We start from the raw sequence: 17,886 nt of genomic DNA, 5'->3' as shown, positions 1-17,886 counted from the left end.
CATAGTACCCCCTCAGGTTTGAGATCTATTACAACCTCATACAACATCTTTAAAACATTTCACTTTCATACCTCACATATTATTTTATTTCAAAATAATACCTCAGTTAGATTTTCCATCCATTGTTCCGTTAAGAGCTGACGTTGTTGCCACATGACAAAAAAATATTTTTTATGCATTTAAATTAAAAAAAGTAAAAAAAAAATCCCAGAAACCCATCCCTTCCCCTTCCCCGCAACCCAAACCCCCCCATCCCCCCACCCCACCTAGATTACCCAAATTTGTTCTAAAACAGATTACCCAGCTTTCCCATCAATTTTCCCTCGTTTTATTGACAGCCAAACAATAAATAACTCCAAAATTCAATGGATTCCAACCCTAATTTTCTAAAATCCGAACCCAAGAACAAAAATGCATAAAATTCAAATTTTTGCAGAAGATTAAAACTTAAAAAATCTGGACCCAATGCCAAACAACTCCCAATCAATTACCCCACCCTCCCTCTCTCCACCTTTTCCTCCACATCGAACTTCTCTTCTCCTCCATGACGGTGGGGCCTCGTCGTCTCGTCCACTCTCTTCACCTCTCCTCCCATCCAAAAACCCACCCTATCCCACCCCACCCCCACCTCCCCAGCAACTACAACCCTAGACTGTTTTTCCACTTCCAGCGCTTCAACCCGTCGTCCCCAAAATCCCCCTCCAGCTTCTCCCTCCTCAAGTCCACCGTACGCCTCCCCAATGTAAGCATCTTTTTCCACAATCCCCTTTTCATAATTTCCTTTTTTTTTTTACTTTTTCTTTGTTTTTTTTAAAGAGAAAAAAAAATTAACACAAACCTTCTTTTTCCATAAACCACCGCCAATTTCATCCGTCCAGGATCTTAATCTCCAACCTGGTGTCGTTTTGGGTTCAAGGCTAACCAAGATCGCCGCTGTGTATTCACTCACGGGTCGGCCCGCTACTCTAGGATCTAGGTCGATCCAACTCGGATATTTGTACGCTGAAGAGAAGCGAGATTTGTTAGTCGAACTGAAAGTACCAGTTTCCGCCAACAACGTGGCTGCCAAATTTGTGGGGTGGGGGTTGCGGGGGAATTGGAGAGTGGGTATGGTGGGGTGGGAGGGAAAGGAGGAGGCGGCGGGTGTGGCTGGAAGATGAAGAGGAAGGAGTGGGAGAGAGAAGAGAGGGGAGGTGAAGAGAGTGGAGGAGAAGTGGGTCGGGGAAGATGGGTTTTAGGGTTTTTTTTAATTAATTTTTTTAGATTCGTAAAAAAAAAATTTGCTACGTGGCACAAATGGCAGCCACGTCAGCTCTTAACGGAACAATGAATGGAAAATCTAACGGATGTATTATTTTGAAATAAAATAGTACGTGAGGTATGAAAATGAAATGTTTTAAATATGTTGTATGGGGTTGTAATAGATCTCAAACTTGAGGGTGTACTATATAATATACCCAAAAAAAAATATAAATGAAAAAAGGTAAACGATGTTGGGCGACTTTAGTTTTGGTGGATGGCCATAGGCACATGTTTTGGTGACATAGCGGTGAGAACGGGGATCAGAAGTGGTCCAAAAGACTAGGATATTAATAATGAGAAGCGATTGGCATGGTTGGTAAAGTTTAATGGAGGAAAAGGAATCGGATTCTTTTTCTAGTGATTTTGGCGTTTATTAAATTTTGAGAATAAAAATGTGGAAAATTTTATTTGAACTCTTATAATTTCTTTTTACATTTAAATTATTATCTACATTCATATTATTTTTAATTAAAAATAATCTCTCTAAATTCAAATTTACTACCTAATCTACACTCACAAACTCAATTCAAATCAATTTAGAAGATAAAATTTCCAATTAAATAATTTTTAATTAAAGAACTGATATCTCTTTAATCCCAAATTGCATAAACATAAAGCATTAAGGCGTGCTTTCGTTAATGTAATACAGCATTACGTCGTAGTTGATGTAGTACAATACTATGACATATAGGAATTAATAGAATTTCTTGAGATGATGTGCCCATTACTAGAGTTGCTTACATCACTATGGCTCCAATGCCTGCTGCTGTTGATTTGTTTGTACTTTGGTGTTTGTGTGTTAACTGCTGCCTCCTAATGAACCAATTTTCAATTATTCCTAAGGTAAGTGATAGCAACCCACATGCTGATTTACTTTCGTAAGTGGTAGCAAACCCTTGTTTCTTTAGGTTAGCCCTAGATTTTCAACCATGTTGACGGAGTGGATTCGAGGAAACCAAATTGGTAGGGGAGACTTCGCCACCATTTACACAATAACTCATCTTTTCAACTTTCTGCGTTAATGGTTATAAAAACCCATCTTCTCAACTCTAAAAAAAATTGAAATCAACAGAAAAAAAAAGTTGCACAAATCAATTCATACCTTAGTTAGAGGATTTAAAACTTCAAAATCACCATTCATCAATAAAAATAATTAATTAAATAAATAAAAGCATGTTTTCTCTATAATAGCTCTTAGGATTTTAGCTGGAATGAACGTAGGATAAACATTGCGTGAAGCTAGGGTTTAACAATTGGGTATAAGTTTATTGATAAATTTTAGTTTTATTGTTAGTCCTAATGTGTATTTGATGGTAATTATGCAATAGATAAGAAAAACAATTCACACATTTAAAATTTAAGTTGAGCATAGAAAGTTGTTATATGGGTTCATCTAACTAAAAATAAAAGCTAAAATAAAAAGTTGGTTCCTTAAAATCATGACTTTGAGTACAAATTTTACAAGAATAGTAAGAATTAAAATTCTTGATGAATTTTTTTAAGAAAAAAGCCAAAAAAAAAAGTTTTATTAAAAATAAATATATTAGAATAAATAAAAGGAAAACTAATGAAAAGGGCTTGAAAACTTTGAGTTTTAATGATAAGGACAAAATAAAGGGTAAAGTGAATAGTACCAGGATTGACTTTTTAGTGTAAAAATATGGTTTTTCGTTAAAGTGAACAGTACCAGGTGCTTTTCGTTAAAGTTCCCATAAATAAATCATGAAAATGTACTATAGTTCTTGTCACATCCCGGCCCCGGGCGGATCACTTCCCAGCCTCGCTCCACCACCGTAGCACAATATTATTTGCTTTGGGCCCTGACCACGCCCTCACGGTTTTGTTTCTGAGAACTTACGAGCAACTTCTCAGTGGATCACCCATCCTAGGAGTGCTCTGGCCCCCTTCTTGCTTAACTTCAAAGTTCCTACGGAACCCGAAGCCAGTGAGCTCCCAAAAGGCCTCGTGCTAGGTAGGGATGTGAATATACATTTAAGGATCACTCCCCTAGGCGATGTGGGATGTCACAATTCTTCTTATTTATTGGTTAGATAACAGTTGAGTAAATTATAATCATACATCACCCCCAACTGATGATCAAATACCGAAATACATAAAGATCAGTAAGGAGAAGGGAAGGATGTTTAAGGCATCTAATTAATCAGTTAAACCAGTTAAGAGTAGCATTTTTAGAAGCAACGCTATATAATAAATGTTGGAGAACAATTCAGAAAATAAATAAACTAACAGAAATACTGATTCTTTTTAATGAAAAATACTTGCAATACATAATGAAATAAAGAAAATAATTACAGGAATTAAAACGATACCAACTTGATTGAATCATAGATAGAGACTAGCGCAAAAGCTATGTTCTTCGAACAGTATTTTTGTCCCACTCTTGTGCTTGTGGTTCTATGACATCTGCTCGACCAGGATACAACTATCTAATTCTACAACTCTTACTGGATTATAGAATTGTGGTGAATTGCTTTGTTTGTTTACTATCTGGGATTTTTGTACAAAAGAGAAAGAGGAAAAGAATGATTCGGTTGGAAACTGAGACTGCGAATATATTGGTTGTTTGATACCCATTCAAATATCTGTTGAACGTATTTGAAAGTGCATAACTCTTTCAAAAAACAGTCTCTTAATCAAAACAGTTTTTAATTAATATGTTAATTAAAATTTTAATCTAAAATTAAAATTAATGAACTCTAACTAATTTTAACTTCCAAATCCCAAGGCCATTGTTGATTGTTTTGATTAATTAATATTAATTATATTAAGCAATATTACACAAGCCTAATCCACCTAATCCACCCAAATATAAGGTCCAAACCTTCAATCTATTACCAAATGGTCCAAATCCTAAATATTGGTATAAAAGACAAAACATATATAAATGGCCTCGGGAAACCTATGTTCCCCGACGTGGGACATGGAGTCTCAAAACTCCAACAATAAGTTGCTACGTACATGCCCTGCTATAGTTTGCAAAGTTTGTTTTGAAATGTATTCAGCATTTGCAAAATCAACGGTGTAAACATAATTTACAATCAAGCTAAGACACCTTAAAGTTTTGCGTTTGTGTGCATGGTCAATGATAAATTAATCGTGCAGTCTGGAGAAGTTGACTAGGGTGCGTAAGCAGGTTGTGACAACAGGATGGTATCTCTTTTTCTTCTCGGTACCCAACTGACTGTAACTATAGCTAAATTTACTAGTGCTATACTTATTGCCATGAGAGTGGAAAGAAAAATCCAAGACTACCCTAAGTGGGGATAGTGGGGATGGTGATAAGAACCACTTTGTTGTATCAATAGCCTTCCCATACAGCTTCATATATGAAAAAACCAAAATATTATAACAGGATAAAAAGCCCAAATGCATGCCGATGCTAACCGAATTCTTTTTTCGGAATTCTAAATCTAACTGATAGTTACGTATATTTTTTCACCTAACTGATGTTTACATCGATTTGAAAAATCTTTCAAACAGTCTCTTGAATTGCAGTGTAACCTCATGCTTATAATAAATATACTCTAATTTTGATGCAGATTATCGTTTGGAACATGTGAAAGAGATGGAGTTCACATCTTGGATGAACCTCCCTATGAGAACTGAGTTTGGTAGAGGATGACATCATGATAGGCATGGCCTTGCATTTCTATGTTTCCATTGCTTCTGCTATGAGCTAGGCCAAAATGTATTCTGTTGGAGTTTTAATTGTGTATTTCAAAATATTACCGATGTTTGACATCTATAGATTTATTGTGGCATCTTTATTCTCTGTTAATGATATTAAAGATGGCTCCGATCAAGATCCAATTCTAGCCGTCGTAGTTGGTAGCCTCAATCAACCAATTTTGTTATGGCGGTTACTCTTGCAATTTATTATTATTATTGCTCAAGAGTTTTAATACCAAATGCTTAACATCTTTATTTCCAATGTCTTATTGAAACATTCCTATAGATACGTACTTGTAAATCTCTCAATAAAGAAGGAAAAGTTGGACAGCCTTTCCTCTCCTTTCTCTTCTCTATCATTCTTGAATAATATTCTTCACTTCTTTCATATCAAAGGAAGAATCGAGTTGTTCACCATATTTAAGTATTGTGAGTGTGCGTATACTAGGATCAAAGGCTATTGTATCTTAGAGAGTAGCGGACGCCATAACATGCTACACCAAGACATTGTCTTAGAGGGACGAATCTACTCTTAACAGCAGTGAATTTACATGCCTCAACCTAAAATCTTGTTCTAATCAAGGATCGATGAAGAGCGTTATCTACCTATAAGAGATAAGTATTTTATTGTATTTGATTTCTTTTATTTGATAAATTGTAGTAATAAAATTATGTTAGACTAATTTTTATTTCATGTAATTTGATGTAGGAGAAGTAACATTCGCATCACTAATATTTCCACCATATTCTTGTTTAGTTTTGGTATGGGCTTAGACCCCATTGCACCAAGGCAAAAAGGTAACCAGTTTTGAGGGATTTTAGTCTTCTTCATGGCCATATCTAGGCACATGTGTTTGGTGTATCATGATGACTCTCTCTCTCTTTTCTGCACGTCTTTAATGTTGTTGGATTATTCCTTATGGCTTAAAAAACATCGGTGTCATAGCCGTGAGAACCCAAATCAAAAATGAAAGAGAAGAATAAGAGGCTAGTTGATGCGGAGTAGATGATTGAAAGATTAAGTGTGAACATAAATATTACTAAACTGTATATTTTTTAAAATATTTTGATATGAGTTTTTTGTTTCTTACTTTAATATACATTAGTAATAATGTGATCCTGAGACTTGGCATTTGGGTTTCAATTAATCACAACCCTCGGCTAAATTTATATAGCTTTGTGAAGGAAGCACAAGTCTTAATCCTATAACCACCTAAAAAAGGGAGCGCAATGTTTCACCTTTATTTGCACGCAGCACAATAACTGCAAGAGCCTAAGAATATTGGAGAGTTTTCGATCCAACAAGAAATGTATAACGTCTATTCTAAGATATTTTGCCTCTCTCATTAATTATGCTTTAAGAATGTTGAAAAATAATGGATTCACTCTTACTAATCCATCTAATACAGATATAATGGATAAGTTTCTTTCACGACCAATCTATTTTCTACCTTAAACTTGATATCCATAACTTACTTATATACATTAAATCCAATCCAATTTTAGGCACCAATTAAGTCCATGTTCACCATTAATATGTCAATTTATCAGCTGGTAAACAAGCACTATAAAACTAATATATTTTTATTACAAAAGAAAAAAAACACTGTATTTTATTATTCAAAACCTTTTAGCAAGAACATAATTCGTTGCTAAAAATTGAAAATTTGTCGTAGAAATGATTCAACAATTAAATATTTCCTCGCTAGGTCGTAGGCGGCTAGGGCCCTGGGGAAAAACTGCCCGAGGAACATGTTTCATACAGGCCTTGGGAAAAAGCCTACCGCGAGGAAAATATGGTTGTTGTTGACCATTTAGCGATGAAATGTTTCCTCAGTTCAAAGTGCGCATATATCTGTTTTCTCAGTTCGAAGTGCGCATATATCGTTGTAGTCTGTTTCCTCGCTGTGGGATATAGCAAGAAATTGAAAAACCAGACAGAGGAGGAAAACATTAACCGCCACGCCATTCATATTACGACAAAACTAAATTCCTCACTCCACAACTAATAGGAAGGAAATTTTCCCCTAGTCAGATGATCATTATTTTGTTCCTTGTGTTTACAAATACCCAATAATTCAAAATTTAAATGAAAACAAAAATATTATATATTGCAAAATTAATTTTTTATAACCAAAATGACTTTGTGAATGTAACCAGCACTGTAGTTTTTTTTTTTTGTTTTTTTTTTATTGTGATATAACGATTGAGTATATAATCATAGGACTTACAATTGTGATCATCAAATACGTAAAGAAGGCTTCATTGTAATAACTCTTTTTTATTTATCAAATACAATAGTATTCTCTCATATATTAGGCAGATGCATGTGGTTCAATCTAGTTGATAGATTGTTGAGTTTTCACTCATGTGTTTCTGATTCGAAACCACTCTTCTCATAAACTATTCTAATAATAATAATTTTAAAAAGACAAATTGCATGGGGAAGGAAAATATATTTAAGGCATCTAATTAAGGTCTTGGAGAAGCATGCACATAAAGTCCCCCGTCTATATGGAAGCTGATTTTGGTCAAGTAATGGGCCACTTTCTTCTCTTCACTCAGCTTGAATTTGTAGCACCCTAAAAGCACGGCACAGATGAGCTTTGTCTGCCTATAGGCAAAGTCCTTTCCTATACAAATTCTTGGCCCCGCCTGTGTACGTGAACGACAAGTGTGTGTGTGTGTATATATCAAAATTCTTCAGAAATAATATCATCCTTTGTGCATGCGTTTTAATAAAATCTAACATGTCTAATGGTGATCAATATCATATCAACATGCTTGTCTAATGGTGATCAAAATCATATCAACATGCTTGTTTCTTACGTACATTAAAAGCTGTGAATTTGAAAGGGCTTTCTTGCTGGAAAAGACCATTTTCGTTGAGCCATCTCTCTGGCCGAAATTCTTTTGCATCATCACCCCACAGATATTTCATCCTGCCCATTCCATAAACATGGTATCCCACAAAATTTCCTTTTTTGACACTAAATCCATCTGGCCAAGTATCATCAGCTAAACAAACTTTCGCGTTCTACATATGATAGCACGCGTTGCATAAATTCACTTATTATATACTTAAAAAGTAACACATAACGTTTCAAATACAAAAAAGTGAGGAAGTATTTGAAGTATTCGTGCATGCATTTTAACTTAGATGATAAATACTAAATTACCAGTGGAACTGCAGGGTAGAGCCTAAGTGTCTCAGACAAAGCTGCATGTAGATACTGCATTTTTTCAAGAGCTTCTTCAGTAAGGCTGGCAGCAACCTCATCAATGCATGAACTATCTTCCAGATTTGTTGCCTCTCTAACTTCTTGTGCAACCTTTTCTTGTATATGAGGATGCTTGCATAGCATATAAATAAACCACGTAAGAGTGCTAGCCGTTGTATCTCTTCCGGCAGAAATGAGACAAAGGATCAAGTCTCTCAAGTACTTTGGATCGGTCTCTTGAGATTCCAAAAGCCTTGAAATGATGTCTTGTTTCTTTAACTGCCAATATTGCCAATCATCCACACTACTAACTTTATTATTCATTTACAATAATACTATTTATACTAAATTAATTACTCATTCTGGAATCAATATAACAAATCATGGAGTGGAAGGCTAATTACTCACTGCCAGTACCTCATCTTCTGATGAATTATCTGTTTCAATCTTTATTTTGACTAAGTTATAAACAAATTGATCTATCACTTTGATATTCTTCCTTAGCAGTGCTTCTGATCCAATGTTCAAGAACCTTTTGATCTTCCACGAGAAATCAACATAACGATAGATGGTCATTTCGTTTGCTACATCAAAAGCATGGGCAAACCGAGTACCTTCTTCATTTGTTCCGTCCATGGTGTCTAGTTCAATTCCAAGAAGAATCTTGACGATTGAGTCTAAGGTTGCTTTCATAAACAATTCCTTCGTCCCAAAAAGAAAACGCCATGAATTATAAATATGTGTTGTATTTATACACAAGAATTAGGAACCTCATTCAAGGATCATTTTTACAAAAATTAACCGAATCTCAAAATCATTTAGTCAATAAATAGACGTACACAAAGTTTTAAAAGACGAATGTTCATAATGATAATCAAATAGTCAAACGATTTTGGATTTTAATGAATTTTTTTTACAAGGTTGATTCTTGGATGGAGATCTAAAAACTAAATGGTTTCAGTTATTTAACCCTCACTGCAGAGTGCTCCAGGTTTTGCTACAGTGTCGTTGGATCTCCTTATGAAACTCCTCATATGTACAAGGAATTAATTCTAATCATGCTATAAATGCTATTATTGAAACATGGCAAACTTACTTGGATCTCAATTGCTTTGTTGCAGGTTGCAGCTTCAGAAATTATCCGTGCAAGTTTTACTGCATTGGTTTTGAAGACTGTACTGCTGAAGTCTTTAACAATTTTGGTTGTTAATTCATTGCTCGATACCTTTTTTTGATGCAACCATTTTTCTCCGTCCACAGCAAAGATCCCGTCTCCTAAAAGATCTGACAAAATGCCGTAGTGGTACCAACCCTGCAGCAGGTCAGGAATTGGGACTTCTGTTATTAGATAACTAAGGTAATTAACTAACATAAATATTTTCCTTAAATATAGAATCATTAAGATGTTCACCCTTCAAATGTACCTTGCCGTAGTTTGCAAAGTTTGTTTTGAGGATGTATTCAACATTTGCAGGATCCGTGGTGACAACGTAATCTATGAGCACATTGTACGCCCTGTAAGTTTTGTGTTTGTGTTCAAACTCGATCATGTAATGGTGCAGCCTAGGGAAGTTGACGAGGGTGTTTAAGAAATTTGTGACGACAGGATGGTATCTCTTTTTCTTCTCAGCACCCAACCTTCTAGCACGGGATCTTATCACAAGCACAGTTAAAATTACAACCGCTAAACTTATTGCTATGAGAGGAGGTAAGGGAAAGGAAAGAACATCCATGGCAGTCGGGAGGATGGTGAAGAACGTAGCTGCAGAAACACTTTGTAGTACCTATATTAATATATGTATAGAAGAGTACTGCTGTAAAAGCCTGTGAAGTGTGTGGATGCCTCCGCGGTAGTACGGAACAAGATTGGCGCATTTAGTGGAAAGCAAGGCCGGTGAGTTTTTGTTTACAACACATCTTTTCTATCGTTTAGCATGAGCATCTCCAACAATGCTAGCTTTTTTTTTTATTATTAATTATCCATCCCCTACAGTATTTTATTATTTCGACTTTTCACACTCTTTCCGTTTACCTATTTTTGGGTCTCTATCTCACTCATCTATCCTCCTTTCCTTTCGCCGGGTTGGAATCAATCCAAAAATCGTGGACTCCCAATTGCCACCACCAGAAATCCCGTCTCTCTTCCTTTCCTTTCTCCCCCTGAAATCAATCAAAAATCGAAGAGCCATCTCTCTCTTCATCCTATCTTAAACGAGTTGTTTCATCGCAACTCTAATTTTGCTGAGGTGGGAATCGATACGAACGGAATAGAGGAGAGTGCTTGTCGATCGAGTTCAGAGGGAGAGCTGAGAGAGGGAAGCGATGGAGGAAGGAGAGAGAAGTGTTTAATATTATTGTAAGTTTAACTTGTGTTAAATTCTCTCTCCATTTGGTGTTAGATTTTGTTGAGAATGAGTCTCACATTGATAGGAGGAGGAACTTTGCATGGGCTTATAAGAGGTTAGGTTACTTCTCATATTGTCAATTGATTTTATGGTGGAACCTCAACTTCGTCATGGTATTAAAGCAGGTTGTCCCATGTGTGAGCCAAATGGCCACACGCACTCCACATCACCCTAAAACTTTGTCACACATGAGGGGGCATATTGAGAATGAGTCTCACATTGATGGGAGGAGGGACCTTGCATGGGCTTATAAAAGGTTGGGTTACTTCCTATATAGCCAATTGGTTTTATAGTGGAACCTAAACTTCTTCAAATTTAACCAACAACATTCCATTTGGTTGGGTTACTCCTCATATAGCCAATTGTTTTTATAGTGAAACCTCAACTTCTTCAGATTTAACCAGCAACAGTCCATTTTGCTAGTTTAAACTAGAGGATATAGCTAGTTCCTTGTTGGTGGGAGGAGGAATAGAATTTAAAAGAGTAAAAAGTCAAAGAAAAAATGTAGACATCCATTCGAGATCTAAGTTCAAGATCAAATGAGGATTTGGACTAACCAAAATATTTGAAGGAGGATTTGAACAAACAACTTTATTTGACGGAGGATTTAAGCACCGTTTCTTGTTATATCGTTCTATTACATAACTGTACAATGAGCAAAGTTCTAAAAGACGCTAACTGCTAATCGGACAGCGGACATGACTTAACGCTTAGGCAGGACTAGGCAGATTTAAATAAATTTATTATATATCCTTTAAATAAGTACCTATTTAGTATATAGCATATAATATGAAAAATATTGATTATAAAACACATAATATATAAAAATATTGATAATTTTTTTTATTAGTTTGGATGAATTTATAATGAATTTTCAGAAAATAGAGGTGTCAAACATGGGGCTTAAAATTCATTGAAAAAGTAGGCCAATTAATTGGACAATAATTTAAAAAAAAAATATATTCCAATATAAATCAGCACATGTTACTAGCAAGCTAATTGGTGCAAATTGATTGGAAAAAAAAAAAACAAATTGGGTGAATTTTGAAAGGGTGCGTGGGGTGGGATGGGAGAGAGAGTCTCTCTTCTTCCTTCCTCTTTTTCTTCATTAGAACCTGACCAAAAATCTATTTCTAGAAGCTGCAAAATGGAGCTCTCCATTCTTCCTTTCTTTGGCCTGGGTATTTTGAAAAAGAAAAAAGAAAGAAAAAAAAAAGTAAACCCGCGCGCAACCTGCGTTGCACAGCAGCAAGAACTCCTCACGAAGTGGCAGGTTTTCCGAGGGGATCAGAGGGGTGGACCATTGCTTCTGGGCATGTTTTCTGGCGAGGTGAGGTGCGGCTGCACCTCTTTGTGACTTTGTAGCTTCGCCCCTAGTTTATTGAAAGTAAATTTTGTAGTTTTTACGTTAGAATAATGCTAGCTAGACCACTTTTTAGACCAAATTTATAACCAGATGTGTTACCAATCAGAAGTAAGTGTGTTAATCAACATTTAAATAAAAATTCAATCATAAAAAATTACGTCATATAATTTACAAAATTTAGGGGTGTAGTCAAACTCGGATTTGAGAGAATTTTAAAAGACTTTAAAATCCTAGTGTAGTCAATTCAAAGATTTTAAAGAATTTTAGAATCCATTCAAATCTAGGTGTAGTCAATTAAAGGATTTCAGAATCATTTAAAATCTAGGTGTAGTCAATTATTTTAAAATTCATCCAAATCTAAGTGTATTCAAAAAATTAAGATTTTGGAGGATTTCAATAAGTTATGGATTTTGTGGGATTTGAGAGCCAAAAGTATATATAACCAAGACTAAAAAGAATCCAACCTCACCCCCTAGGATTTCAAATCCTTACACCACAATCCATTCAAATTCATTAAAAATCTATATGAATTTTGTAGGAGTCTTTAATCCTCTTAAATCCTATCAAATCTATCACTATTAAAATCCTTTAAAATCCTCTTAAAAATGATCTCTCTATCATTACCCTTTACGTTAGTCTAGCCAAACAGGCTGGGATAGCTAGATAGCTAGCATGATGTGGATCTAAAAACTAAACGGTTTCAATAATTTAATCTCCTTATGAAACTCCTCATATAAGGAGTTAATTCTATTCATGCTATATTTGAGTGTTTAAACACGACAAACTTACTTGGATCTCAATTGCTTTGTTGCAGGTTGCAGCTTCGGAAATTATCCGGGCAAGTTTTGCTGCATGGGTTTTGAAGACTGTACTGCTGAAGTCTTTCATAATTTTGGTTGTTAATTCATTGCTCGATACCTTTTTTTGATGCAGCCATTTTTCTCCGTCCACAGCAAAGATCCCGTCTCCTAAAACATCTGACAAAATGCCGTAGTGGTACCAACCCTGCAGCAGATCAGGAATCGGGACTTCTGTTATTAATTAGATAACTAAGGTAATTACTTAACATAAATATTGTCCTTATAAAATCATTAAGATGTTCACCCTTCAAATATACATGTGCTAAAATAATATAATGTACATGTCATTTAACGAGTCAGACAGCATACCTTGCTATGGTTTGCAAAGTTTGTTTTGAGGATGTATTCAACATTTGCAGGATCCGTGACATTATCTATGAGCACATTATACGCCCTGTAAGTTATGTGTTTGTGTGCAAACTCGGTCATCGGGTCATGTAATGGTGCAGCCTGGGGAAGTTGATGAGGATGTTTAAGAAATTTGAGACTATAGGCTGGTATCTCTTTTTCTTCTCAGCACCCAACCTTCTAGCACGGGATCTTATCACAAGCGCGGTTAAAATTACTACCGCTAAACTTATTGCTATGGGAGGAGGTAAGGCGAAGGAAAGAACATCCATGGCAGTCGGGAGGATGGTGAAGAATGTACCTACAGAAACACTTTGTAGTACCTATATATATACAAGGGTCCTGCTGTAAAAGTCTATGAAGTGTGTGGATGTCTCCGTGGTAGTACGGAGTAAAGATTGGCTCATTTAATGGAAAGTAAGGCTTGTGAGTTTTCAACGTTGTAATTCTTACCATATATTTGTATCATCATTTATATCTTTTTTCTAATAGTAATAGGACTCACATGTGTTAGTGTGCCCTACCTCTATTAGAAAAATGATACAAATATATTATCAGTGTAGCATTACTCGTGAGTTTTTGTTTACAACACACCTTTTCTAACATTACATTAGTGGCTTTCATTTAATTATTTTTTTATCTTCCTTGTTTGCATATGGTTGAAGAAATAGATCATCTTTAACAATTCTAGCTATAAGTTTGTTAGTTTATTATGAAAATCACTCAAAAATTATTATAGCTAGCCCGGTTATAATAAGCATCTCCAACAATGCAAGCCATTTTAACAAAATGCTGAATATTTTATTATTTAACTATTTATCCCTCAGGCTACTTAGTACTACGATCTAGTGGTATTCATCTTCACTTGTAAGTGAGATCTTGGGTTGAATTCTCGTCAAAAGCAAATTTAAAACACATTATTACTAGTTCATTGTGAGGCTAAACTCATACTCTCTTCTTTTTACGCTTTTATTGTAGGAGGAGGTGTTTGATATCTTTGCCTAAAAAGATGTATTAAATTGGACGTGTGTGGAGTTATCTCTTCCATTGGACGTGCATAGAGTTATCTCTTCCCTTTTCTGTCATTCGTGCAATTATCATTTTCCCGTTGGAAGAGAGATTGTTCTTCATCATTATGATTGGTAGCCATGTCATCTTACCCTTCCTACAAATATTATCAACCTACATCTACTTGTGGGCACAAAATAACAAGTTGGTTGTGGCTTGTTAAATTGAGGTGGAATAGCTATATAAGTAATATGGAGACATTCTTGTGTGTTTCTGACACACTACGTTAATCGGGTATCATTTCATTTCTGTGAACGCACCTCAATGCTCAGATAACTAAAATGTGAACCATCTCTCTTGTACTCATACCAACAGTAACCCACAAATTTTTTAGATTTTGATATCTAGCCCATGTTTACGGATCGTGAAATCACCAGATTTAACATGCTTAACTAGGGTAGTTCAGGTTTATCTTAATTACAGTTGAATCAGACATTTTGAGTTGGAATACATTAGTGTGAGTTTAGTAGTTGTAGCGAACAATGTTACAAGAATCAAACTCAGAAACTCACGTACTACACTCAACAATTGTGAAGACGTTTATTGAACTCAAGTTTTCCAAAGTTATTGTACAAGTTTGATTCTAATTTATAGAAATCATCGCAAATGCTTGACTCGAGTGAGCAGGTCAATTGTGTGTGGACAACACTGGGCATAACCAACTGATAAAATAACTAAACACAAATAAGGACCCAAGTGTAATTAACTCTATCAATTTAATGCGTGGTTTAATTGATTAATCACAAGGATGGTATCATTTTTTAATCTCACTTAATCTTCTACCGTAGGATTTAATAATGATTATCTTTGTATATAGGCATTTTAGTTAAAAAAATTTTGAGCTTGACATAATTTCTTAATTTGGCCTTTGACATTGTCCACTATCAATCATTTTGGTCATTCCGTGAAAAATCTTTGTTAAACAATGATCAATATGACAAAAATATCCTTAATCTAATAAACAATGGGTCAAATATGATTTGACAAAATTTGAGATTATTTTTGTCATCTTAGTCTTATTTAACTGAGATTTTTTTACGAAATGATCAAAATAATAGACGATAGACAAACTCAGAAATCACTTCAATCGATTTAAAATCTAATGAATCAAAATAATGTTGTGTTTGGCTCATACATTTGTAAGTAATTATGAGTCATGTGTTAAAAACAATGAAGTGACATGTGTTTGCTTTCGGTGGAAATATCACATGGTGTGGGTTGCATGAAAATTGCAGACAAAGCAAAAGCAAAAGTTTGGTGGACATCATCATGAGTAAAAACATAATGATGATGCTTGCTTTTACTTTAATGATGATGTTTGTGGAAAAATGGAAAGTTGATTCATTTTTTCTTTTGCTATTTAATTGCTAAGAACCGAAGGGAGAGATAGAGAGATTTGGCTCTCTCCTGAGAAGACATCAGAGAGCATCCAAAGGGGGAGAGCATTCGGCTCTCCCATGGGAAAGCATGGGCACAGGTGAGAGAAAAATAAAGAGAGCTAGAGTGAAAAGTATTCTAGTGAAAGAACTCTTGAGGTAGAGTGAGGCTCTTAGGAAAATTCTATGAGTGGGTGTGCAAGGGATTTGGGATTGGGTTATGTTGATTTAACTCATGTGTACTTGTACTGTTATTCTCATAGTGAAGAGCAATATCTCTTCGGGGACGTAGGCAGGATTTTTGTCAAACCTCGTAAATTTCTCTATGTCTTTATTTTTTGTATTTTATTCTGTTCAACTGAGTGTGATTTGGCGATGTTGTAATTTGAATCTCGTTTCCGCACTGATGAACAGGCCAAGGCACAACAATTGGTATCAGAGCATCGTTGGAGGCTTGGTTTGTTGGAGGTCCAGATTTGTTGTTCACCATGGAATTTTCAGTTGAGCAGTTTAATGGGAGAGGCGGTTTTACTCTTGGTAAAGGAGAGTAATGGAAGCCTGAAGAAATGGAAGCCGTGTTCAGGGATGCTTGGATCAACTGCGAAAGTTGATGTTGAGAAAGAAGACAAAGGCCTTTTTCTTCTTCCCTCACTTTCAGATTCGTACGAGAACCTTGTGAAACTTTACTGCATGGAAAGTTACAGTAAGTTTGGAGCAGGTGCAAGCTTCTTTGGTGTTGAATGATACACAAAGGAGACCATGGATGATGGTGGGCACAAGACTGCTTAAGTTATTAAAGGTTGGAATCGTGGAAGAAAATTGGAAAGAGGATCTGAGAGAGACAGCAGGTTCAGATCCGGTTCCGGAGGCAAGGGTCCACAGTGCTACGAGTGCAAGGCCGGGTTGTAGCAAATTTGTGGCGGAAGACTTTGAGTATGTCCTCTAGGTACTCGAAGCAACACTTCTCCTGGTGATGTTTAGTCTCAAGTGTTGCAGGGGTTTTGCAGCAGGTGGAGCTATAGGATTCACAGGTGATCAGATGGTCCTGAGGTATGAGGAAGTGTGGGAATTTTGTCTGGCTCGATGGGTTGTTGCTGGAAACGGGCGCGCTGACGAGTTTCCAGGTTGCAGACAATGAAAAGGAGGAAAACCTGTTAGAGGAGACGAGGATGTGTCGAGATCCTGTCTGAAGCTAAATTGTGATTTTTAGCTTGTAGCAGCTGCACATGCATTGGCAGTGACTGAATCGGAACAGGACCAATGAGGTGGATTCAGAGTGTGCATGCTGGTACGTAAGGCCAATGGGCTTTGGTGATGGGTGCAAAGATTTTTGCATGGTGTATTCGCCAAGGTGGAGATTGTTGTGTTTGGCTCATACATTTGTGAGTAATTATGAGTCATGTGTTAACAACAATGAAGTGACATGTGTTTGCTTTCGGTGGAAATATCACATGGTGTGGGTTGCATGAAAATTGCAGACAAAGTAAAAGCAAAAGTTTGGTGGACATCATCATGAGTAAAAACATAATGATGATGCTTGCTTTTACTTTAATGATGATGTTTGTGGAAAAATGGAAAGTTGATTCATTTTTTCTTTTGCTATTTAATTGCTAAGAACCGAAGTGAGAGATAGAGAGATTTGGCTCTCTCCTGAGAAGACATCAGAGAGCATCCAAAGGGGGAGAGCATTCGGCTCTCCCATGGGAAAGCATGGGCACAGGTGAGAGAAAAATAAAGAGAGCTAGAGTGAAAAGTATTCTAGTGAAAGAACTCTTGGGGTAGAGTGAGGCTCTTGGGAAAATTCTATGAGTGGGTGTGCAAGGGATTTGGGATTGGGTTATGTTAATTTAACTCATGTGTACTTGTACTGTTATTCTCATAGTGAAGAGCAATATCTCTTCGGGGACGTAGGCATGATTTTTGCCGAACCTCGTAAATTTCTCTATGTCTTTATTTTTTGTATTTTATTTTGTTCAACTGAGTGTGATTTGACGATGTTGTAATTTGAATCTCGTTTCCGCACTGATGAACGGGCCAATGCACAACAAATAATGAATTATGTCAATCTTTAAGATCATTTTAACTCAAAAGCATGTATATATAAATGCGTGATTAGGTCACTAGATGACAATCAAGCTCTCAAGTAGTTAATGCTAAGTGAAGTGTTCATAAAAGCTGTCCAACTTTCTTCAGATGTTTGATAGATTTGAAAGCTGCCCGACAATTCCCGGGGTCAATAAATTAGAACCA

The 17,886-nt window shown here is 36.0% G+C and overlaps 1 protein-coding gene across 1 annotated transcript; it reads right to left on the bottom strand.

The window, feature by feature from the left end:
* Positions 1 to 7,343: 7,343 nt before the first annotated feature.
* On the bottom strand, positions 7,344 to 9,952 carry LOC126627381 (cytochrome P450 704C1-like). The gene is made up of 6 exons (XM_050296858.1): positions 9,638 to 9,952; positions 9,310 to 9,525; positions 8,622 to 8,915; positions 8,172 to 8,492; positions 7,826 to 8,029; positions 7,344 to 7,647 (listed from the first exon to the last, which is right to left on the bottom strand). Exons 1-6 carry the CDS (start codon positions 9,944 to 9,946, stop codon positions 7,465 to 7,467), a joined length of 1,527 nt encoding a protein of 508 aa, XP_050152815.1. The 5' UTR covers positions 9,947 to 9,952; the 3' UTR covers positions 7,344 to 7,464.
* Between the last annotated feature and the right edge of the window lie 7,934 nt (positions 9,953 to 17,886).

The sequence above is a fragment of the Malus sylvestris genome, chromosome 1 (assembly GCF_916048215.2).
Source record: "Malus sylvestris chromosome 1, drMalSylv7.2, whole genome shotgun sequence".
NCBI lineage: Eukaryota > Viridiplantae > Streptophyta > Magnoliopsida > Rosales > Rosaceae > Malus > Malus sylvestris.
This window is presented reverse-complemented; position numbering and strand designations above follow the sequence as displayed.

What these genes read in the sequence shown, in the direction of transcription:
- LOC126627381 (XM_050296858.1), bottom strand. Translation starts at nt 9,946, where the DNA reads ATGGATGTTCTTTCCTTTCCCTTACCTCCTCTCATAGCAATAAGTTTA. An exon ending in CAGAAGATGAGGTACTGGCA is followed by an intron (nt 8,493 to 8,621) that starts GTGAGTAATTAG and finishes CAATATTGGCAG; the next exon opens with TTAAAGAAACAAGACATCAT. An exon ending in TCTACCCTGCAGTTCCACTG is followed by an intron (nt 8,030 to 8,171) that starts GTAATTTAGTAT and finishes TATCATATGTAG; the next exon opens with AACGCGAAAGTTTGTTTAGC.